We start from the raw sequence: 25,331 nt of genomic DNA on the forward strand, positions 1-25,331 counted from the left end.
CTCCATTCTCATTTGTCTTTCCAACTTACGCCTATCCTTTAAAGCTTGACTCAGAGAATACTTCTATTAAAAAACTCTTGCATTATTATTTCAAACTATTCAATCTTTTCTATATCCTCAGTTCTCAAAGATGTCTCTCCATTAAAAGTCTGATGTTTTGATTTTCTTTATTATTATTATTATTATTTTTACTTTTCAATATTGTATTGGTTTTGCCATACATCGACACACTACTCATTTAAAAACTAGTGTAGTGGTAAAATGATATTTCTATCCATGCATTTCAGTTTATCTAGCTCACTGTACTGGAGAAGGCAATGGAACCCCACTCCAGTACTCTTGCCTGGAAAATCCCATGGATGGAGGAGCCTGGTGGGCTGCAGTCCATGGGGTCGCTAAGAGTCGGACACGACTGAGCGACTTCACTTTCACTTCTCACTTTCATGCATTGGAGAAGGAAATGGCAACCCACTCCAGTGTTCTTGCCTGGAGAATCCCAGGGACGGGGGAGCCTGGTGAGCTACCGTCTATGGGGTCGCACAGAGTCGGACACGACTGAAGCGACTTAGCAGCAGCAGCAGCAGCAGCAGATCACTATACACAGAGAGACAAAAAAATCTTGAAAGAATTTGCATGATCAATAAAAATTTGTTGAATAAAGTATCAGACCTTATTCGCTCACTCACTGCAATGAGAACTCCTTTGCAAGACCAAATTGCAAACAAAACTTCAAATGAATTACTGATTTCTAGAACTTATGGGTGAAACAAGGTGGTGAAAGCATTAAAATAAGAAAAGTACAAACTATTATGTATATAATACTATATATAAATAAGCAGAAATACATATTGTGCAGCACAGGTAATATAGCCGATATTTTATAATAACTTTAGTATAACACTAAAATATTGAATCACTATGTTGTATACCTGAAACTAATAAAATATTGACAACCACCTACACTTCAATAAAAAAGTTTCCTTTCTAATGTGTGCTGTGTTTTCAATTGCCCAGTCTTGTCTGTCTCTTTGTGAGCCCATGGACTATAGCCCACCAGCTCCTCTGTCCAAGGGATTTTCCAGGCAGGAATACTGGAATGGGTTGCCATTTCCTCCTCCAGATGATCTTCCCAAGCCAAGGATTGAACCTATGTCTCTTGATTCTTCTGCATTGGCAGACAGATTCTTTACCACTGAGCCACCTGGGAAGATTTCTTTCAAATATTCGCCAGAAAATGTTTCCAAAGTAAAGCCGACGACCCAGCTATCAAAGTGACATATCCTTAGCAATATTCAGAAAATGAGCAATTAGACAGCAAGCAGCAACTGGCATCAAGATAATCTGGAAGTGTATCAGAAAAAGTTTTAATCTTCTGATACTTTGTATAAAATAAATAAGCTTCAAATATAAGACATAATCTCCAGGCTCTGAAAAACGTCTCTTCCTGCAAAGCCAAATACTACCAATGCCTTGGCCTATTTATTATTTAGGGTCTTTGAGAAACAAACCATCTTACGTCCAAAATCTCTAACAGTACCTGAATTGTCTTATAAAGAGGCTCTATTCCTGGCATGCCTTCTTATTTTCAAATTGAAATATCACTAGTTATATAGTCAATTAACTGGGTTTATGTAGATCAGATGGTATTATTAGTATTATTCTAACCATAAGACTTAAACTATTAATGGTGAATAGTGTTTCTGACTTTAACATAGGCCTATCCCACTGATGGGATATATGCCAACTCCAGAGAAAAGTTAGTCATGTGGTTTTCAGAAGATGAAAGCTTAGATAAAGGCTGAGAGGGTTTAATGCGGGAGGTGGGAGTGGTATTATATAGATCTTAGCCAAAACATGTGATAGTCACTGAGTGGGGAGCTGGAAAGGGAAGAGTGTGGCTCCATTAACCAGCTCAGGCAGACCGTGTGAGGACCGGAGGAAGAATGCTCCTGGCTGCCCTGTACTGCCTACTGTGGAGTTTCCGAACCTCCGCTGGCCACTTCCCTCGAGCCTGTGCCTCCTCCAAGAGCCTGACGGAGAAGGAGTGCTGCCCGCCCTGGGCGGGCGATGGGAGCCCCTGTGGCCGGCTCTCAGGCAGGGGCTCCTGCCAGGACGTCATTCTGTCCACGGCACCACTCGGACCTCAGTTCCCCTTCACGGGGGTGGACGACCGCGAGTCTTGGCCCTCCATCTTTTATAACAGAACCTGCCAGTGCTTTAGCAACTTCATGGGATTCAATTGCGGAAGTTGTAAGTTTGGATTTAGGGGACCCCGCTGCACAGAAAGGCGACTTTTGGTGAGAAGAAACATCTTTGATTTGAGTGTCCCAGAGAAGAACAAGTTTCTTGCCTATCTCACTTTGGCAAAACATACCACCAGCCCAGACTACGTCATCCCCACGGGCACCTATGGCCAAATGAATCATGGAACAACACCCCTGTTTAATGACGTCAGTGTTTACGACCTCTTTGTCTGGATGCATTATTATGTGTCAAGGGACACGCTGCTTGGGGACTCTGAAGTCTGGAGAGACATTGATTTTGCTCATGAAGCCCCAGGTTTCCTGCCTTGGCATAGACTCTTCCTGCTGCTGTGGGAACAGGAAATCCAGAAGCTGACCGGGGATGAGAACTTCACGATTCCATACTGGGACTGGAGAGATGCAGAAAACTGTGACGTTTGCACAGATGAGTACATGGGAGGGCGCAACCCTGCAAACCCTAATCTACTCAGCCCAGCATCCTTCTTCTCCTCTTGGCAGGTAAGGTGTGCAGGACATACAGTATCAAAGCTTAAAAGAACCTTAGCCACCACTTCTTCTGGCAGGTCTTCAGAAACCTCCTTTTCCGTCTGTTATTCTCCTGCCAAGCCTAGAAAATGTCCCCTGTCAAAAGCTCTCAACATACTTTATAATTTTCCTTTATAGCACACTTCACAATTGCAGTTCCATAGAGATTTGTGCGGTTCTTTGTCCAATATCCTGTACTTGGGTCCTAAAATCTAATGAATAAAAAGTACCTGGTTCATCACTCTATCTCCTAGCACATAATACGATGCCAGGCAAATTGTAAGAGCTCATGAAGTATTTGTTGAACCAATGGATGAATGAGTATTTAGATGATTAAGTAAAAAAAATGATTTAGGTCAATATTTCTGAAATTTTATTCCCAATAAAATTCAGTGTATAAATTGAAAATACAAATCTCTGGCCATATCCCAGGATCCCTATTGATAAGAATATTCAAAGGAGGGTCCTGGGAAGACATCATTTACTAAATGTCTATAGTGATTATTACCATTAGGAATTTAGGGGAATATTACTTAGATTAAATCTTTTAAAAAAATATGAATACTCAGGCTTAAACAGGTAAACAATGAAAATAGCTAATATTCATTGATCGATTAGCAAGTGTGAGGCCCTATTCTGAGTGGTTTTGTGCATTAATTCATTTAATAATCTTACTAACCTTCCCCATGTTAAAGATTTAAAAAAAAAACAACAACTGAGGTTTAAAGATATTATGTAACTTGTACAGGATATCAAAGCTAGTAAGTAGCAGAGACAAAATTTGTTCTCAGGCAGCCTGGTTGCACAACCACACTATACTATTTCCAAGGACCTATCTGTGATGATATCTTTAGCCAAAGGATCTGACCCATCCTGACTCACTTTTTAAAATAGGATGCAGAAGAAATAAGCATTTTCCCTAAACCTGTGTAAACTTTTGAGGTATAGGATAAGAGATCGCTATTTTGAAATTTAATTTCTATTTTTCCTATTCTGATTTTTTCACTTGGATTAGGGGCAAAAGGTAACAAAAGAAATATGCTTTTAATTATTTATTATTTTAAAACTATAAGGTAGAAGGAATGCTTGTCTGCCTGTGTTCCAACCATTTCTAACACAGCACTTTTGACTAGCCATGCTTTATGGAAATAAGCTCAATATTTAAATAAGATGGGAAGAATCTTGCCTTCTCACCTGAACTCTGCAATTTTGAAATGTGAACTGCTTCCCAAACATTCCCCCTCCCCCACCCCCACCCCCCAAACCCCACACTAAGTTACTACAACTTCCAAATGGACCTATTGAAACTCATTGAAAATGGCCACTGTAATATCTGGTGTCACTAATGTCAGCTATTTACCAAAAGCAAGGAGTGTATTTGTGCAGGAAAGGCTGGAAAAAATGTGCTTCAAAAAAATCTATTTCAATAAGCCTTCAGACCTCCTACCTTAATCTATATAGTGCAAAACTCATCTAACTCTCACATCCTCTGTTACTGCTTAAAATACTGTTAAGCTTGAACATGGGATTTTTCAGTTAGTTATAATGCTTTCCTTAACTGTACAGCTTGTCTTGACCTAGAAAAACTGGTGGATTATCTAAATTACCAAAAAGTTACAACATCCACACTGAAGCTTCATAGACAAATACTAATTGGTATTTAATTACATGTATTTGTGTGTGTGTGTGCTCAGTTGTGTACAACTCTTTGTGACCCCACAGGCTGTAGCTTGCCAGCATCCTCTGTCCATGAAATTTTTGAGGCAAAAATACTGGAGTGGGTTGTCATTTCCTCCTTCAGGAGATCTTTCTGACCCAGGGATTGAACCCATGTCTCCTGCATCTCCTATATTGGGTGGCAGATTCTTTACCACTGAGCCACTGGCTCACTGGCTTCCCACTGGCTACCTGGGAAGCCACTTAATTACATGAGAAGTACCAAATTATGTTAACTTTTTCTATTCATTTATTGATTATTGAGTGGAATTTTTCTCTTTTTTCTTTATGATTATATTCAATTTTACTTCTAAACAGTTTTTTGTGTGTCTAGTATGTAAACACTAGGTTAAAATAGTTGCAGCATTAGATTTAATATCATTCTATGATTAAACCACTGTGGAGTAACTGGTATTAAAAATAAAATTAGGAAATACAGGGGACAAAGACCACTGAAGAAAAGTGAGCAAACAATACTTTAAGGAAGGTGGACTGAGTGAACATTTATGCCCACCTGCTGTGAGCAGTGTTGCTACCTGTGGTTACAGTCAAACTCAGTTCTAGTTGGCTGTTTCCATTCCTTTGCACATTTCTGGTTAAAGTCCTTTAAAAATGAAGATCAGTTATTTATATCGATTTAATGCAATTAAATCATGCAACTGACCTAACTCCGAGAGATAGGGAAGGACAGGGAAGCCTAGCATGCTACAGCCCATGGGGTCGCAAAGAGTGGGACATGACTCTGCAACGGAACAACAACAGCAATGCAGCCATTCTCAGTATCTTCTAAATCACTCAAGAACCTAAAAACTTTTATGTGCTCCACCATCTACCTTCTGCCAGAAAATCATATTCAGGAGGCCCACTGTGAAGTTCAAGCATCTGTATTTTTAAAACCTTCTACTGTAATTCTAATGCAGAGCCAGCCCTAAGAATGACTGATTTAATTAATATGGAAATTGTTTGGGTATCTTTTTCACTTTACAGACTTAGGTTCTATAATAAACATATCACTAATTGAAATGCTTTTGCCTGAATCGAACACTCAAATAAAAAACTAGACTGTGTGAGATGGTGAGACTAAATAGCTTCCACACTTGGTGAATTCATTAATATCTTCCTAAGTAGTTATACTCAGCCCCTTTGGTAAAAAAAAAAAAAATACCTTCTGCTTTTTCTTGATTTAAAATATCTTTTACTTCACACACAAAAAATGGAGTTTTCAGAAATTCACTGAATTTATTAACTCTTAGCTGAGAGACCACAATTGGTCTGTAGTGTTGTACCTACATTTTGTAAAACATAGTGAGGCCCCCAAAGGTAAAATACTTTGCCTAAGGTGACACAGCTGAGGACGGAAAAAACCAGTGCCTTTGACTCCAGTGCTATTTCAAGTCAACCACGCAGTTTCCTATTTATAAAGGGCCATTTAGGCTGAGAAAGGATCAAAAGAGCCGCTAATTCATGGATGTAAATTCTGACTTGTAGTCGCTTTAACTCTCTTACAGTTCAGTTACACAACTGCGGCAGATATTCTGAAGTAGTCCCTTTCATTCACTTTATAGTGAAAATATTCCATTAGGTGTTTATTTATTCACAGCCCTTATTCAGGTAGAATTGACCTTCACCCTTGTGTACTATCATTACACTTTGTACAGGTTTTATAACATACTAACTATAATTCTTCAGGTTTTCAGACCTGTCTTTATCTAACAGACTGCCAACTGTTCCAATGTAGAAACCATTTCTAATTTATTTTTATATCCACAGAACCCAGGAACATAATATATACATAGAATGGGCTTTATCAGTATATGCTAAATTGAACAAAATTGAAAACCATAGAAACATTAGCTGCAGTGCTAACACACATAAAAAACTAAACTCTGTATAGACATAGCTAGATTTCTGGAACCTTAAACCATAACCATAACCTTAACCACTGGATAACCAAGACCAAGAAAACAATGATGCCAAAAATAAGCAGCAACTTATAATCTGGAATAAAACATTTTTGGTAGCTTTCTCTAGGTGTGTGTTTGTGTGTGTGCAAAAAAAGAAAGCACACATAGAGAAGATCAAGCATGTTATAACCCAATCTGAGTTTTAAGTGAGACTAATAATATTTACTGACAAGGTTTATTATTAAATAAAGTAATACATTAAAAAGCATTACTTAATTACTAAATGTTACTTTTTATAGAAAGCTTATTTTCAGTATTCATATCTTCTGTATATTTGTTCATTTATTTATTTATTGGTTTGTTTAATTCCAAGAGCCTTTAAACTAGAAGCATGTTTAAAGTGCTCCTGAATTAAAGCAGTTCACTGATTTTGGAGGTGGGGGGTGCGGCGAACTGTGCTCAACACAATTAGATCCAATGTTATGCAAGCAGCAGATGAGCTAGCTGTAAGAAGAAAAGGTATTTCAAGAAGAGCTGTTATGATGGATCAAAATAAAGAGGAAAAAACATTTCGAGATGATGGACATGAGTGAAGTATGGCCAGGGAATTCACTCATCAGGTGAAAAGCACATCACATGGAAGCAAACAGTAGGAAGAAAAAAAGTTACATTTCAGCAGAGAGTCATGGGTTTTAGGTAACCATGGCAATAGCTCTGTGAAATAACAGCTTCTCTTTTTTTCTTTATGAAAAAGATTCTGTGGAATGTCATATGTTTTACATTCTTTTAGATAAACCTCTAATGCCATAATAGAATTTTTGCTCCTAACGCTTTTAATAACTGGGCTTTTTTTCCTGCTATTTCTTTAAGTTTAAGAGAACACTAAGCTCACCTTCTCCATTAATCCGTTTCTTCTTTTTTTTTTTTTCATTTGACTTGGGACACTTGATTTTTCTCTACATTATATAAGTCACCTTTGTTGAAACAGAAAAAGAACAAATTCCTCACCAGAAGACTTTTGTCACCAGATTCTACCTCTGCCACTTGTCAGATGATATTGGACAAGTTATTTGTAATCTTTGACCTTTGGCTTCTTTTCTCAACAGAAAAAAATGGGGTGCAATTAAGATATATGTGTGCTTTCTGTGCTAATGAAAATACTAAGCTGAATGGAAAGCAGATTAATGAAGTGGAAGGGGATAGTCTTTTGAGCCATAAAAACATGACTTTTGTAACTCACTTAGCTACAAGATCCTGGAAAAGTTACTTAATTATCTGAGACCTTTTCCCCCTGAAAATTAGAATAATATATTTTAAAGCATTATCCTGAAGGGATTCAATGAAAACTGTTAATGTAAAATGACTAGTTTAGTACCTGACATATTCTTTGAATTTTAAGTATGGAATTATTATCACAATATATCCTCATATGATATATTGATGATAGCTATTATAATAATGATTATTCATCCTGTGTAATAGAGTCAGGGTTAACAATTTGGTGGCCTGCCCAATAGTCTTGTATGCAATAATAATATAATAGCTGTCATTATTAAACACTCTCTACTTGGCATTATATACTAAGTGCTTTACATAGGTAAAATTATTGGATCCTTCATAAAAAGTTGTTATAGTCCCCATTTACAGATGAAAAACCTTGATAGTAGGAGATTATGTAATTTGCTCAGTTTGGAAACCATGTCTGATTGCAATCTCCATAATGATAGCTAGTGCTAATACTTTCTCCTACCCTGCCTCCCCTTTTATATCAAATATAAGAACAATAATTTGAGATTTATTTCAAATTATTTCTGGAACTGGGGTAGATTTACTCCTTGTTACTAAGAAATTTAGCCATCTGAACATTTAGTCACTTGGCAGTTGTAATTTAAGTAAAATAGTTTCATTCAAACCTCTCTAATTTAACTGAGTCTATTGCAGGAGTCTTCTAGGCAGTAGGATTTTTTAGATCTTTTAAAAATATCTGGATATGATTACTTTTTCAAACAGGAATGAAAATGCTTCCGTCTATATACATGCTGTGATGGGTAGTTAATTAACACTATAAAGGGATCCAATATATTACATTTAATGCAAAAATTGTTGTTGTTCCATCCCTAAGTTGTATCTGACTATTTGCTACCCCATGGACTGCATGCACCAGGATTCCCTGTCCTTCAGTATCCCCCAAAGTAAAGTAATGTTTCTGCTTTTCAATATGCTGTCTAGGTTTGTCATAGCTTTTCTTCCAAGGAGCAAGTGTCTTTTAACTTCTTGGCTGCAGTCACTGTCTGCAGTGATTTTAGAGCCCAAGAAAATAAAGTCTGTCACTGTTTCCACTGTTTTGCCATGAACTGATGGGACTGGATGCATGGTCTTAGATTTCTGAATGTTGAGTTTTAAGTAAGCTTTTTCACTCTCTTCTTTCACCTTTATCAAGAAGCTCTTTGGTTCACTTTCTGCCATAAGGGTGGTATCATTTGCATATCTGAGGTTATTGATATTTCACATGATGTACTCTGATATAAGTTAAATAAGCAAGATAACAATATACAGCCTTGATGTACTCCTTTCCCAATTTTGAACTAGTGTTATATATATTTAATGCATATTTAAATATGAATAATGTGTTTAAGTATATTTTAAAAATAAACACATGTAAATATGATATATATTAACATTATATTTATTATTTCATATTACAGTTGAAGAAATTGAGACTTAGCAAGCCTAAATAATATATTCATTGACACATTGCTAGTAAGTCGTTGAACCAGAATTGAAGCCCACACCAATGTGAATCTGGAACCTAATTTTTTTTCTAACACACAATCCTTTATTTAGTAAGTGATATCTTTGTGACTGGAAATTAAAAGCTTCTCCAAGTGTCTGTTGTGTAACATAGTAGCAGCCATTCCTGGGGAGCAAGGCTCATTCAGTTCTATTTGATGATGATTTTACTTGATGGCATTTGTGGTCAAGAACCTGCCTGCCCATGCAGGAGACATAAGATGCAGGTGTGATCCCGAGGTTGGGAAGATCCCCTGGAGGAGGGCATGGCAACCCACTCCAATATTCTTGCCTGGAGAAATGGACTAGGAGCCTGGTGGGCTGTAGTCCATGACATTGCAGAGTTGGATATGACTGAAGCGACTGAGCACAACAACATAACTTGATTTTACATTCTTATAGACTGCCAACTCACTGGAGTAGGACACTGATAGGATTACCTTGATTATTCTTAACAGTGATATAAACAGTTAAGCAGGAAGACTCACTTTTAAAGTTTTGTTCCATGTACCTTGCCTGTTGCCCATAAATTAATCATGATACAGGGCTTTAGATCCTACCAGCCTTTTACACACTTCCACACTCAGTTACCTTATCATTAAAATAGGAATAAAATGATATCAACCTACAAGGTGATTTGTGAATTTTAGAAAGTGTACACAGAGATGCCTTTCCTGTTGAGAGTGAGGACTCAATATATGTTTAACACAAATACATTTTTGAAAATATCTTTTAGGGCCAATGTTGGTACCAATAACAGAACTAGGAAAAAATGGTGTTCAACACATGTTGGTAGTTGAAGAGTCACTGATTCTTCCATTGATATTTTTTTTATTATTCCATCAAATATTTATAGCGTCTCTATTCTAGATTCTGGGGAAGAACAAAATTGAAAAAAAAAAAAAAGTTATCTTCATGGAGATATTTTAAAAGGACGTGCTACTGACTATCAAGGGAGATTAAAATGAGTCAGGTTTGAGTTTGACAAACAACCTTATTATCTACTCAGTGGACATAGGCCTCTTATGGATTAAGTGCCGTTGTGAATAGTCACAAATGGCAAGGTGAGCTCTCCTATACTTTATGCTTCGGTTTAAGTTTGTTATCTTGCTACCTGTTTAATTGCCCTCATGGAATTTAAGGCATCGATGATTTTAAGTTGAGGAATTAACTTACATACCACTGAGAAAAAAATCTAATTAAATTATAATGTGATATTTTTAATCACTTAGAATTTTTATTTTGTATTTATTGAAAGAACTCCTTTTGACTTGTCAAATATTTTGATCATAGTTTATTCTTCTGCTAGCATATAAGTTAGCACTTCCCTGGTAACTCAGATGGTAAAGAATCCACCTGCAATGCAGGTGACCTCAGTTCGATTCCTGGGTCAGGAAGATCCCTGGAGAAGGGATAGGCTGCCCACTCCAGTATTTTTGGGCTTCCCTGGTGGCTCAGACAGTAAAGAATCCTTCTGCAATGTTGGAGACCTGGGTTCAATCCCTGGATTGGGAAGATACCCTGGAGAAAGGAACAGCTAACCACCCCAGTACTCTGGCCTGGAGAATTCCACGGACAGAGGAGCCTGGCAGGCTACAGCCCATGGGGTCACAAAGAGTCCGAGATGACTGAGTGACTTTCACATATAAACGAAATTGTAAGCAAAGCAATTTGGCGAAGTATCTCAAACTTCTTCAGATTTTAGAGTTGGACAATTTTGAATTACTTTTTAAGTCATAGTTGACCTTTTTATTTTTTTTTACAAAATATTGATTTAACCTTGAAGACTAAGTAGAATATCAGATAAACGGTAAGGAATGGATGTGCTTAGGCAGAAACAAAGGCATGGGATGGAGAAGCACAGGTGATGCGCAGAGAAGAGTAGCCAGTCTGACTTGGTCTAATTTGTAAACAAATAGAGATTCAAGATGTATTCTGGAGGTAGAATTGACAAGTTTGGCTGATGATTTCAATGTGAAAAATAAAGGGGAACAAAATACAGATGAGAACAGTCTTTGGCTATAAAATGAAGATTTATGGACTTCTGGTTTAAGTTTCAGGATAGTTGATATGACTGGAAGTATAGGGAGAGGAATACAATTCTTTAACCTTGTTTTAATTTCAAGTTTTTTTCATTTTTTAACTTCTTTTTACATTGAATTTTTATAGTAAAGTGGCTCAGTGGTAAAGAACACACTTGCCAGTGCAGGAGACACAGGTTTGATCCCTGGGTCAGGAAGATCCCGTGGAGAAGGAAATGACAACCCACTCCAATATCCTTTGGCGGGAAATCCCATGGACAGAGGAGCCTGGTGGGCTGAAGTCCATGGGGTCAAAGATTCAAACACAACTTAGCAACTAAACAATAATAACAACATAGTTGATTTACAGTGTTGTGCTAGTTTCAGGTGTACCCCAAAGCGATTCAGTTATACGTGCATATATATCTTTTTTCAGATTTTTCCCCTTATTAGCTATTATGAAGGAGCAATTTTTTTTTTTGAAATACTACATTTGACATGCCTGTGAGATAACACTGAAATATGAAGTCAGAGGTGGATATACAGGGTTAGAGCTCAGAAGAGAGCTTTTGAACTTGAGATAGGAATTAGAAAGTTCTTATCATGCAGTGGCATGTAAGCCATGAAACTGGTTATTATAGCCAAGGAGGCAGATAGAGGAAGAATTAAAAGAAGAGGGTACAGACCTAAACTCTGGGCCATGGCTAGCTTCACAGGCATATGCCCAGTGAAGATACACAGTGGATGTTTAGCAAATGTTTGTCAAGTTAATTTTCCTAACAAATATTTGACAACAATTATATGAAGTAATTATTATTATTATTTGTTAGATGAGATCTGTGGAATTTATTTTCTTAAGTGGTAGATGCAAGACTAGAACTGTGGTCTGAACTGTAACTTTCATGGGTTACAGTTACTCTGCAAGCATCAGAAAGCTGCTTCCTTCAACAGTTTAAGACATGAATCTCCTGATGATTAGACTTCCAAATATCCAAAATCCAAATAAGGAATCCCAACCTCCCTACCTTCCCCCTTTTACAAAACTCTTAACACAAAGGCGTTCTGTGCAGATCGTCTGCAGCAGACTGGAGGAGTACAACAGTCGCCAGGCTTTATGCAACGGGACGTCTGAGGGACCATTACTGCGCAATCCTGGAAACCACGACAAAGCCAGGACCCCGAGGCTCCCCTCCTCGGCTGATGTGGAGTTTTGCCTGAGTTTGACCCAGTATGAATCAGGTTCCATGGATAAAGCTGCCAATTTCAGCTTTAGAAATACCCTGGAAGGTAAACGCTTTTTCTTTTTTTTTCACTCATTTAAATTTTCCTTTTTTCTGAATTTATGTTTACAAACTCTTATCCAAAACCCTGGGCCCAGAAGTGTTTGAGAATATGATAATATAAATAAAACCAATCACTCTAGCAGAACGTGGGTGGCACACATATTCCAAAACATGAATAACTCTTCAGCAAATTGTATGACTATACCTACTGTGGCAATAAACAGAAACAATAGGCAGCCTACTGGAGAATAAAGTCAGGTTTCACCACTTTATGGGTGCCAAACAAAACAACACATTGTTAGAACTGTTGTATTTTGGAATCATAGATAGAGGACTGGGGACCTATCATATTTTTCTAATTTTTAGTATTTTTATCTAGTTTAAAATATTCTGAACACAAGCTTCTTTGAGACAAGTCCATGTTCTTAACTATAATAAGGATAAAATCCAGAGGTCAGGTTAAGGTCCCATCCTGTTATCCCTCAAGTTTTCTGTGCTTTATCAGAGATCCCCTCTCATAGCCTCTTCTAAGGCCTACTTACTTCTCCTGCAAAGCTCTCAACCTTGCTTGCACCTTCCCTTAAGTACCTGTTCATCCTTCTCTGCTCAGCGACATCTCAGTCATGAGAACCCATCTCCGCCACTTCAATTTTCACTGTGGAAACAAACCTACAAACAGAGAAAATAGGAACATTCACTCAAGTTACAGATTTAATTTGAGTTCCAGGAAGACAAAGGCTGCCAATTCGTGGCAAGGCAGATACTCAAAATTTACCACTAGATATTTTATCTCTCTGGTACCTTATCGTGGAGATGAAACTTTCTCTTTTCCTATTTCCTCCTTAACCTCCTTAACTTTTCACTTGATTCTCGTCATTGTGGTTTCTGCTGTGTCCTCTAACTTCTGTTGCTGAGCTACACAGGATAGTTTCATTGTCTCTTTCATTTTCCTGGATTCTTTTAATCCTGAACACCTTAGAGCCTTGCTTTTTCCCAGAAGAATTTAAATAAGAAGAGTATCACACTAAAGAGAACATGGTGCAGCTATTAAAATAAAAATTTTGTTTATTTTCCTTAAATAGTGTTAGTAATTAATGTTTTCCAATAATCACCATGTGCAAGTCACCATACCAAAGATTCTGTGTAGCACTGTCTCAATTCTTACAACCATCCTCTGAGGAAGTAGCATTGTTATTTCCAATTTAAAGAGAGGAAACAAGATCAGAGATATTAAGTACTTTGGCTACCATCCATTTGCTAAGTGGCAGAGCTAAATATCGGAGAGGGCAATGGCACCCCACTCCAGTACTCTTGCCTGGAAAATCCCATGGACAGAGGAGCCTGGTAGGCTGCAGTCCATGGGGTCGCTAGGAGTTGGACACGAGTGAGCAACTTCACTTTCACTTTTCACTTTCATGCATTGGAGAAGGAAATGGCAACCCACTCCAGTGTTCTTGCCTGGAGAATCCCAGGGACAGGGGAGCCTGGTGGGCTGCCGTCTCTGGGGTCGCACAGAGTTGGACACGACTGAAGCGACTTAGCAGCAGCAGCAGCAGCAACAGAGCTAAATATATTCCTGGATTTGCCAAGTGCCAAAATCCAAGAGTCCTTTCTATTGCACTCTGATGACCCTGAGTGAGTTGAACATTTCTTGAAGGCCAAATATCAAGCTGGTCCTACAATAACATAACACGAGAAGGCACTGTATGGTACACAAGAGTCTGAAGCTACAACTAAGAGAAAGGCACACAGACAAGTTGGCAGTCACCGCATGGGACGACTGGGCACACTGTTGGATTTTGTAGGGGTTAATAGCTAGATTCCAGATGTTGACTTAAAGACATTATAAAGCAGGACTTGATTCTTAAGGGATTTACAGTCCATTGCAGGCTCAGTCAGTTCAGTCGCTAAGTTGTGTTTGACTCTCTGCGACCCCATGGACTGCAGCACGCCAGGCCTCCCTGTTCATCACCAACATCCAGAGTTTACTCAGACTCATGTCCATTGAGTCAGTGATGGTGATGAATCCAGCCATCTCATCCTCTGTCATCCCCTTCTCCTCCTGCCTTCAATCTTTTCCAGTATCAGGGTCTTTTCAAATGAGTCAGTTCTTTGCATCAGGTGGCCAAAGTATTGGAATTTCAGCTTCAGCATCAGTCCTTACAAGGAATATTCGGGACTGATTTCATGTAGGATGGACTGGTTGGATCTCCTTGCAGTCCAAGGGACTCTCAAAAGTCTTCTCCAACACCACAGTTCAAAAGCATCAATTCTTTGGCACTCAGCTTTCTTATAGTCCAACTCTCACATCCATACATGACTACTAGAAAAACTACAGCCTTGACAAGACAAAGCTTTCTTGGCAAAGTAATGTCTCTGCTTTTTAATATGCTGTCTAGGTTGGTCATAACTTGTCTTCCAAGGAGCAAGCATCATTTAATTTCATGGCTGCAGTCACCATCTGCAGTGACTTTGGAGCCCAGAAAAATAAAGTCTGTCGCTGTTTCCCCATCTATTTGCCAAGAAGTGATGGGACGAATGCCATGATCTTAGTTTTCTGAATGTTGAGCTTTAAGCCAACATTTTCACTCTCTTCTTTCACTTTCGTCAAGAGGCTCTTTAGTTCTTCTTCACTTTCTACCATAAGGGTGGTGTCGTCTGCATATCTGAGGTTATTGATATTTCTCCTGGAAATCTTGATTTCAGCTTGTGCTTCATCCAGCCCAGCATTTCTCATGATGTACTCTGCATATAAGTAAAATAAGCAGGATGACAATATACAGCCTTGATGTACTCCTTTCCCTATTTGGAACCAGCGAACTAAAATGGACTGGAATGGGTAAATTTAACTCAGATGGCCATTATATCTACTACTTTGGGCAAGAATCCCTTAGAAGAAATGGAGTAGCCATTGTAGTCAACAAAAGATTCTGAAATGCAGTTCAGTTCAGTTCAGTCGCTCAGTCGTGTCCAACTCTTTGAGACCCCATGAACTGCAGCATGCCAGCCCTCCCTGTCCGTCACCAACTCCCAGATCCTACACAAACTCACGTCCATTGAGTGGGTGATGCCACCCAACCATCTCATCCTCTGTCTTCCCCTTCACCTCCTGCTCTCAATCTTTCCCAGCATCAGGGTCTTTTCCAATGAGTCAACTCTTCGCATGAGGTGGCCAAAAGTATTGGAGTTTCAGCTTCAACATCAAACTTTCCAATGAACACTCAGGACTGATCTCCTTTAGGATGGACTGGTTGGATCTCCTTGCAGTCCAAAGGACTCTCAAGAGTCTACTCCAACACAACAGTTCAAAAGCATCAATTCTTTGGTGCTCAGCTTTCTTTATAGTCCAACTCTCGCATCTATACATGACTGCTAGAAAAACCATAGCCTTGACTAGACGAACCTTTGTTGGCAAAGTAATGTCTCTGCTTTTTAATATGCTGTCTAGATTGGTCATAACTTTTCTTCCAAGGAGTAAGCATCTTTTAATTTTATGGCTGCAGTCACCATCTGCAGTGATTTTGGAGCCCAAAAAGGTAAAGTCTGACACTGTTTCCACTGTTTCCCCATCTATTTCCCATGAAGTGATGGGACCAGATGCCATGATCTTTGTTTTCTGAATGTTGAGCTTTAAGCCAACTTTTTCACTCTCCTCTTTTACTTTTGTCAAGAGGCTCTTTAGTCCTTCTTCACTTTCTGCCATATGGGTATTGTCATCTGCATATCTGAGGTTATTGATATTTCTCCAGGCAATCTTGATTTCAGCTTGTGCTTCATCTAGCCCAGCGTTTCTCATGACGTACTCTGCATATAAGTTAAATAAGCAGGGTGACAATATACAGCCTTGACGTACTCCTTCTCCTATTTGGAACCAGTCTATTGTTCCATGTCCAGTCTGAAATGCAGTACTTGGATGCAATCTCAAAAACAACATAATGATCTCTGTTCATTTCCAAGGCAAACCATCTAATATCACAGTAATCCAAATCTATGCCCTGACCAGTAATGCTGAAGAAGCTGAAATTGAATGGTTCTATGAATACCTACAAGACCTTCTAGAACTAACACCCCAAAACAGATGTCCTTTTCACTATAGGGGAGTGGATTTCAAAAGTAGGAAGTCAAGAAATACCTGGAGTAACAGGCAAATTTGGCCTTGGAGTACAGTATGAAGCAGGGCAAAGGCTAACAGAGTTCTGCTAAGAGAACACACAGGTCATAGCAAACACCCTCTTCCAACAACACAAGAGAAGACTCTACACATGGACATCACCAGATGGTCAATACCAAAATCAGATTGATTATATTCTTTACAGCCAAAGATGGAGGAGTTCTATACAGTCAGCAAAAACAAGACCAGGAACTGACTGTGGCACAGACCATGAACTCCTCATTGCCAAATTCAGACTTAAACTGAAGAAAGTCAAGAAAACCACTAGACCATTCAGGTATGACCTAAATCAAATCCCTTACAATTATACAGTGGAAGTGACAAATAGATTCAAGGAATTAGATCTGAAAGAGTGCCTGAAGATCTATGGACGGAGGTTTGTGACATTTACAGGAGACAGGGATCAAGACGTTTACAGGTTATTCAGACATATTTTCTAACTGTGAGAAAGCACGAATTTTGTTATTTGGGAAATTGGGCTGATCTTAAAAATAAGGTAGGGATCCTCATTTCTCTGGATCTCAAGTCAAAAAAGAAAACTGCTTGAGTCATGTCAACAGAGCCAGTGGCTTTCAAATAAGTTTCTAATGTGCAGAATCAGTAGAGGACATCAGGCTTATTGTAAATAATTTGTTAATACTAATAAGTTATGTTTGTAAATTATTTTTTTCCTATAAAGCATTCTTATGTACACATGCCGGAGTCCAGCTCCAGCAGCCAGGGATTCAGCCTGAAGGGGTGAGCGGTGTCGGCGAGAGAGAAACTGAGGCAGCCTCTCAGTTTTCTTGGACTGCCTGTGTATTTCAAGCTTATGATTCTCTTTTGTACTTTTACAAAAGCATTAGGTCAGAGGTTTGATATTTTTAGTTCCCATGGACCCAGATTTATTTTTCTCCAAAAATCATTGTTGCCCCTCAAAAGGAGTTCCTTCCTCAGCGATTCTCTTTTCTACTTTTTCTCATGTGTCCTTGTGAATACACTGTAACTCATGCTAATGTCTGGGCTGCATACCACATTCCTCAGTTTATTTCTTGTCTTTCTAAGTCCTATTTTCCCCTAGTATCCTAAGCTCACCATTTCTTAGAAGGGGCTTCTAGCTAATAATATCTCTAAAGTCCCTAATTTCTATAAGCTATAGTAGAATATGCTAACACTACAGCAATCCTTAAATCTTTAGCTTCTAACTATTTTAATTATTCCGAAGCCCTAAATTCAGCAAACTCCTTTGCCACAAACTTTTCTCACAAATGGGCTTCAGATAGCAATCCCTCCCATGGCCTCAAGCTGTGGCCTATGTGCTCACCCTGGAACGCTTTTTTGTAAAAGTCCTTGAACAAATGTCAGTGATTAACTTTATGAATTATTCTTTGAGCACAGCTGCAGAAAGCTTTATGCCTTCCCATGCTCCTCTCAAAAACAATAAGCACCTTAATATTCTCTTCAGTCAGCTCAGCCGAGGAAAGGGAAAAACAAGTCAGAATCACAAAGCCTAACTCCTTCATTCCAGGTCCATGCCTACAGAACAAAGGGAGGGGGTTTAGGGCCGTGCCTCTATTTTGTCAGTAATGCCCAATGCGGCTCCCGACATACACACAATCTACTATTCTTTCTTGAGGAGAGAAAAGACATTATAGAACATAATATTAATAAATATTCAATGTGTGTTTGATGATGAAAACATAAATATTATCTAAAACTCTTCCAATTGCACTTAACCCAACACTTAGTTTGTCTATACCGATTGTATGAAGCCTATTTACTGGTAGCAAGATGTCAGAAAACATTGATCTCAGCCACCACCAAGAGCTTTTCCTTACAAGGGACATAGTTATTTATTCTTATCTTTAAACTTTTACTAAGAAATAATGTTAAGCTTACAGAAAAATTACAACAATAAAATCTGTAAAAAACCATACATATGCTTTCTATTCAGATTCACTTACTGTTTACATTTTAAGTTTTTTTTCTTTCTCATTCACACATATACTTTCTACTCAGATTCGCTTACTGTTTACATTTTATCTTTTTTTTTTTTTCCTTTCTTATTCTGAACCATCTGAGGATAAACTGCATAGATACATTGTAAGGGTAAAGAATACTTTACCCTTGGATATTTCACGGTATCATTCTCTTATATAAGCACAAAACAGTTAACAACTTCAGTAAATTCTATACAGGTGTAATGCTTTAATCTGCTGTTTATAGTGCAATATTTTTAATTCACTAATAATATCCTTTATATCATTTTTTCTTCTCTGTAACAGGATCTAGTCTAGGGTCAGGTGACATTTAGTTGTTCTGTCTCTTTGAGCTTCTTTTAATCTGAAATATCTTCACAACCTTTTCTTAAATGAGATTCATGATTTTTAGAGAATATAGTCTCCCAATTTTAAATAAAATGTTCCTACTTTTAGTGGGTGGGCCTCCCAGGTGACTCAGTGGTAGAAAACCTACCTGCCAATGCAGGAGACTCTGGAAATGTGGGTTCAGTCCCTGGATCGGGAAGATCCCTTGGAGTAGGAAATGGCAACCACTCCAGTATTCTTGCCTGGAAAACTCCATGGACAGAGGAGCCTGGTGGTTGTAGTTCATGGAGTTGCAAAGAGTTGGACATGACTGAGCATGCACACAACACATTTTAAATAGAATTTTTAACAGAATGGATCCAGGTAGTATATTCTTAGCCAGAATTTTATAGAAGTGGTTTTGTGTCTTTCTAAGAGAGTATGACAGCTGAAGGTACACGGTGAACATGTCTCACTTAGGAGACATTAATTTGATCACCTGCTCTAGGTGTGGCCCAGATTCCCCACTGCACAATAACCGTTCCAGATTTCACCACTGAGCATACCTTTAAGCTGATTCTTGTGACGCTCTGTCTCTGTTTCATGACCTATCATTTTTAGCGTTTTCTTTCTTTTTTTTTCTGGTGCAAAAAAATATTCTAGATTCATCTTGTGCCTACACTGCCTAAAGCCTGGAATCAGCCATATCTCCAAGAAACATTGGTTCCTTTCAGTGGGGAAGGATAAAGACAAAGATCAAGATCGAGAGAATAGTTTGCTCACTGGAGAGACAGAGTTCATCTCAAAACCAGGATAGGAGCTAAGGATTAGAGGTGTCTTGGACTTCAGAGAGTGCTCAAGTGGGTACAGCTGCCAGGAGGACAAGACTGGAGAAGCTGGAGCACAGTGGAGTTGAACTGTGGGTTTTGATTGAACCTCACAGTTATTGCTGCCTTTTCTTTTTTCTTTTGGGTCTTGTTAGAGGTATGTAATGTACTTCCCATAAAACAGATTCCCACAGTCAGTCCTGGGATGGAGGAACTGCAGCTTTCCTCTTAGATTTAAATGCTAAAGATTGAAGATGTGCGATTTATGAATTGCATGAAAGATACCCAGAAAGCAAAGAAAAATTAGCATGCATTATAAAAGGTAGCCTTCTGATTAGGTGGTCCCTGTGGAGTATGGGCTATGGATTCAGAGAAGAATCTTCTCATGTGCAAATCTCTGATACCCATGGTGTGTTGCATTACACACTTTATAATAATGTTAATGCAAAATTCATACTGGAGTGTATATTGGAGGATGGGTATGGGTTGGCAGTTTAGCAAAGTAGTAAAGGCAGTCAAGGTGACTGGGATTTGATTTAAATTCTACCACTTCCTACATCTGTTACCTTGAGTAAGCTATTTAACTTCTCAGGGCCTTAATGTCATCATCTGGAAAATGTAGATAAGAATAATAACTTACAGGGTTCATGTAAGGATTTAATAATATAATACATGTAAGGAACATATAAGATTTCTTCAATAAATGGCAGCTATTATTATGTTAAACTGGAATTAGTTTTTGACAACTTGGTTATCAGTCATTAATTTTTCTGACAATTAGCTTAGACTGAGTCCTGAGAAAACAGATTATGATGTGTGAGGTATAGAGAAAAACATAGAGAGGCGCAAGGACAGAAAAGAAAATTTCTTGAGATTGACTCAGGGAAGGAGCATTTCTGGAGATAAAAGCTATTGCTTTTCAGGGTGAATTCCCAGAATCAAGGAGGAAAGAGCAAAAGCAGTTTCTGTTACTTAAAATAGAAGAAGGTGCAGGAACAAGGAACAACTCTAATTGAATGGTATGTTTCAGCTTCAAGCACATTGCAACATAGAACCATGGGACTTATAGTTCAAAGACTCTTCTCAACATATTCATTTCAACATCTCGCATTTTGCTGACATGTCCACTCTAATGGTATGTCTATGTGACCATTTAAGGATACAGATCAACCTATCTCATTAGGGAAAAAAAAGGAAGTTCTTTAGGTTAAGATGAAATCTAGTTGCATTCAACCGGTACTATGGAAAATTATGAAAGTTCAAAGACATACAAAGATGACTCTTACACACTTTCTGACCTCGAGAAGCTCACCGTCTAGTGAGAAAACATCACACAAATCCACAAGGAAAACACAATATGATGGTCAATATAAAATGAGATAGGAACCCAGAGCTAAACCAGAACTATCTCACAAGCTGGTGAAACTGGAACTGACAGTTGAAATATCAGTAATTTCTCACCAAGAAAAGAAGGGAAGGAAAAGCATTTCTAGTAGAGGGAACAACTTATGCAGTGAAATAGAAGTATGAAAACATAAGTGTAGATAAAACAAAAGGATAAAATATATATGGCTAGAATAGTGTCTATAGTGAAAGTGAAATTAACTCAGTCATGTCCAACTATTTGCAAAACCATGGACTATACAGTCCATGGAATTCTCCAGGCCAGAATACCGGAGTGGGTAGCCTTTCCCTTCTCCAGGGGATCTTCCCAACCCAGGGACTGAAGCCAGATCACCCACGTTGCAGGTGGATTCTTTACCAGCTGAGCCATAACGGAAGCCCAAGGATACTTGAGTGGGTAGCTTATCCCTTTCCAGTGGATCTTCCCGAACCTGGAATCGAACTGGGGTCTCCTGCATTGCAGATGGATTCTTTATCAACTGAGCTATGAAGGAAGCCCATGTTTATAGTGAGAAATAGCAAAGACATATAGAAAGCAGATCAGAGAAAAAGCAAGGGAATTCCAAAAAAAATCTACTTCTGCTTCATTGACTATGCTAAAGCCCTTGACTGGATCACAAAATCTATGGAATCTTCTTAATGAGATGGGAATACCAGACCACATTACCTGTTTCCTGAGAAACCTGTATGCAGGACAAGAAGCAACAGTTAGAACTGGACATAGAATATGGGACTGGTTAAAAATTAGGAAAGGAGTACATCAAGGCTGTATATTGTCACCCTGCTTATTTAACTTATATGCAGAGAACATCATGCAAAATGCTGGGCTGAGTGAAGCACAAGTTGGAATCAAGATTGCTGGAAGAAATACCAACAACCTCAGGTATGCAGATGACACCACTAAACTGGCAAAAAGTGATGAGAACTAAAGAGCCTCTAGATGAATGTGAAAGAGAGTGAAAAAGCTGGCTTAAAACTCAGCATTCAAAAAACTAAGATCATGGCATCCAGTCCTATCACTTCATGACAAATTGATGGGGAAAATATGGAAACAGTGTCAGATTCATTTTCTCAGGCCCCAAAATCACTGTAGATGGTGACTGCAGCCATGAAATTAAAAGATGCTTGCTCCTTGGAAGAAAAGCTATGGCAAACCAAGACAGTGTATTAAAAAGCAGAGATATCACTTTGCTGGCAAAGGTCCATATAGTCAAAGCTATGGTTTTTCCAATAGTCATGTATGGATGTGAGAGTTGGACTGTGAAGAAGGCTGAGCACTGAACAACTGATGCTTTTGAACTGTGGTGTTGGAGAAGACTCTTGAGAGCCCCTTGGACAGCGAGGAGATCAAACCAGTCAATCCTAAAGGAAATCAACCTTGAATATTCATTGGAAGGACTGATGCTTAAGCTGAAGCTCCAATACTCTGACCACCTAATGCGAAAAGTTGACTCACTGGAAAAGACCCTGATGTTGGGAAAGACTGAGGGCAAGAGGAGAAAGTGGGTGACAGAGGATGAAATGCTTGAATGGCATCACTAACTCCATGGACATGAGTTTGAGCAAACTCAGAGATAGTGAAGGACAGAGAAGCCTAACGTGCTGCAGTCCATGGGGTAGCAAAGCATTGGACACGACTTAACGACTGAACAAAAACAACAATAGAAGGTGTAGAATATACTAATCAACAAGCTGTGGGAGGATGATGAATGGTGAGGACTTTATCCAAGGTAGGATGAAGGCGATGAAGATGAGTTGGTTGGAGTATAGAAACTCTTGTAGACTCTAGAGTACAGAGTATCATAAACACTTGGTGACTATTTTAGGAGGCAGAAAGGTAAGCATCAGATTGAGAATTATGAAACTTCTGCCATTGACTTCTAATAATGGGTCCTTGTTTTGTCCTCTTAACCTGTACAACACTAAAACATCTAGTTTATGTAGCAGCTCTTCTAAAAAAATCCCTTCTTTTATGATTCTCTGGAATCTTTTTTTTCATGCAGTCTATCTACCCTTTCTATTTTATTGTGACTACTGGAAAGTATCTTACCTTTTCATTTGCCAGAATTTTTTGAGGAGCAGTCTGGTGGTAGTTTAGTTTGTCAGTCATGTCCAACTCTTGTGACCCCAGGGACTGTAGCCCACCAGGCTCCTTTGTCCATGGGATTTCCCAAGCAAGAATACTGGAGTGGATTGCCATTTCCTTCTCCAGAGGATCTTCCTGAGCCAGGGATCGAACCTGAGTCTCCAGTGTTGCAAGCGGCCTCCTGCATTACAGGTGGATTCTTTACCACTGTGCTGCCAGGGAAGCCAGTCTAGGAAATGGTAAGTCAGTTCTGGGTTTTCATGAAAGATAATGGAAATTTTGAAATTTTGAATAAAGTCTTAAGGTAACTGTTCATACCAGAAGAGAAAGGTCAGTGACAGGTCACAATGATGTCTCAAAGGATGTTCTAGTTTCCAGTCTCCCTGCCTGAGAAATGGACTTTCTTAGTATATCCAGAAATGGTCAAGCAAACTCAAAATATAAATTAAACTGAGAACTACTGTGTAAACCAGAATGCCAAGATTTGTTAAGTGCGATGAGCCATTCTAGTGATGGCAAGGCTCAAGCTCTTCCTTACCCATCTTCTTTACCAGTGCTGAGAAAATAAAAAAAAACTAAGTAGGTTGGTATAGATTGGTGTACTCTGACTTAGAATGAGGTGGAAGATTTTGAGAAAGAGTTCATACAGACCAGGAAAATCTTTCTTTGCCTGGATTACTTAACACCCCAGAATTATCACCTTGCCAACCTTGTTGATATTCTGAACAGGCAATGATCCTGATCATAATAATAACAATAAAATCCAACTTTGTTGATATTCTGATCAGGCAATGATCCTGATCATAATAATAAAATCCTCTGTGTGCCAGACTTCTCATTTCCCACATGCTATATCACTTAATCCTCACAACACTATTGCAATATTTAATATTCACAAATTAAGCTGAAGCACCATCTTCAGTGAAGTAGTTATTCCAATGAGTTTAGGAGACATCCTGTCTCCTTTTAGTTGAATGAGCTGATTCAACTAATTTGACCCGAAGAATATTCTTTTTTCTCTTTACTTCAAACTCTCAGTGCAAATAGGATCCTTTCTATTATATGTAAAAAATTTAAATAAGTATCCTGGATATTATTGTCTGAGTGAATTTGCTTTGAATTGGGATTCTTTCATTAGAAGGTAATGTTACCTTTTTAAAAAGCCTGAAATAATAGGGAGTGCTACATTAGAGAAAGTACTAAGTCATTTCAGTTGTGTCCAGCTCTTTGCGACCCCATGGACTGCAGCCTGCCAGGCACCTCTGTTCATGGGATACTCCAGGCAAGAATACTGGAGTGAGTTGCCATTTCTTTCTCCAGGGGATCTCCCCGACCCAGGGATCTAATACAGTCTCTTACTGTCTCCTGCATTGTTAGGTGAGTTCTTTACCACTAACACCATCTGGGAAGTTCAGAGAGGAAAAATATCTCATACTGGGACAGGGCCATTTAAAAGGGATTGAAATACTAATTTTGAAGGCATGTAGCAATATACTTGAGCATCAATTCTAACATTATGAGCGTCTTCTCCCTCATTTAAAAATGTATTTAATAATTACATATCGAGGCTATTGTAAGGATGTACACACCCGTACCTCCAACTGTGTATATAAGACATGTTTCTTTTTCCCCCTACATCTGTCTTCTTTGCAATCTCATTAGTCATCCCACTGTCCCTTATAATTAGGCATAGGTTACTAGTTTAATGATATGTATTTACTAATAATAGTTTTCATTTAGGTTTTTTACCTTTGGAAGGTAAAAAATGGCAAATAGCCATTTTCCACAGGATAATATTTTTTTTCCAATAAATATTTCAACTTAAAGGCCTAGAAGACCTTTAAGGAGAAAGTTAACAATGTATCTTTTCTAAATGTAGAGTCAGGCATTTGGTCTGTGGAGATTTCACTTCCTTGGGACAAATCTTGGGGAAAATGCCACCACTCATTAGCAATAAAAACACTGCAAAGAAAAATTAGAATTCTATTTTATGCATTTGTTCACTTAAAAATTATGAGTTGGGAGACTTGAGGAACCAAATACAATTTGGCTATG

At 38.5% G+C, this 25,331-nt stretch overlaps 1 protein-coding gene across 1 annotated transcript in view; it reads left to right on the forward strand.

Annotated features, from left to right (window-relative positions):
* Positions 1 to 1,881: 1,881 nt before the first annotated feature.
* TYR (tyrosinase) overlaps positions 1,882 to 25,331 on the forward strand; it is a 108,997-nt gene continuing 85,547 nt past the window's right edge. Inside the window, exons 1-2 of the mRNA XM_027532405.1 lie at positions 1,882 to 2,762; positions 12,291 to 12,507. Of these exons, the coding sequence (XP_027388206.1) occupies positions 1,944 to 2,762; positions 12,291 to 12,507 (1,036 nt within the window). The 5' untranslated portion in view covers positions 1,882 to 1,943. The remainder of the gene's footprint in view (positions 2,763 to 12,290; positions 12,508 to 25,331) is intronic.

The sequence above is a fragment of the Bos indicus x Bos taurus genome, chromosome 29 (assembly GCF_003369695.1).
Source record: "Bos indicus x Bos taurus breed Angus x Brahman F1 hybrid chromosome 29, Bos_hybrid_MaternalHap_v2.0, whole genome shotgun sequence".
NCBI classification, from domain to species: domain Eukaryota; kingdom Metazoa; phylum Chordata; class Mammalia; order Artiodactyla; family Bovidae; genus Bos; species Bos indicus x Bos taurus.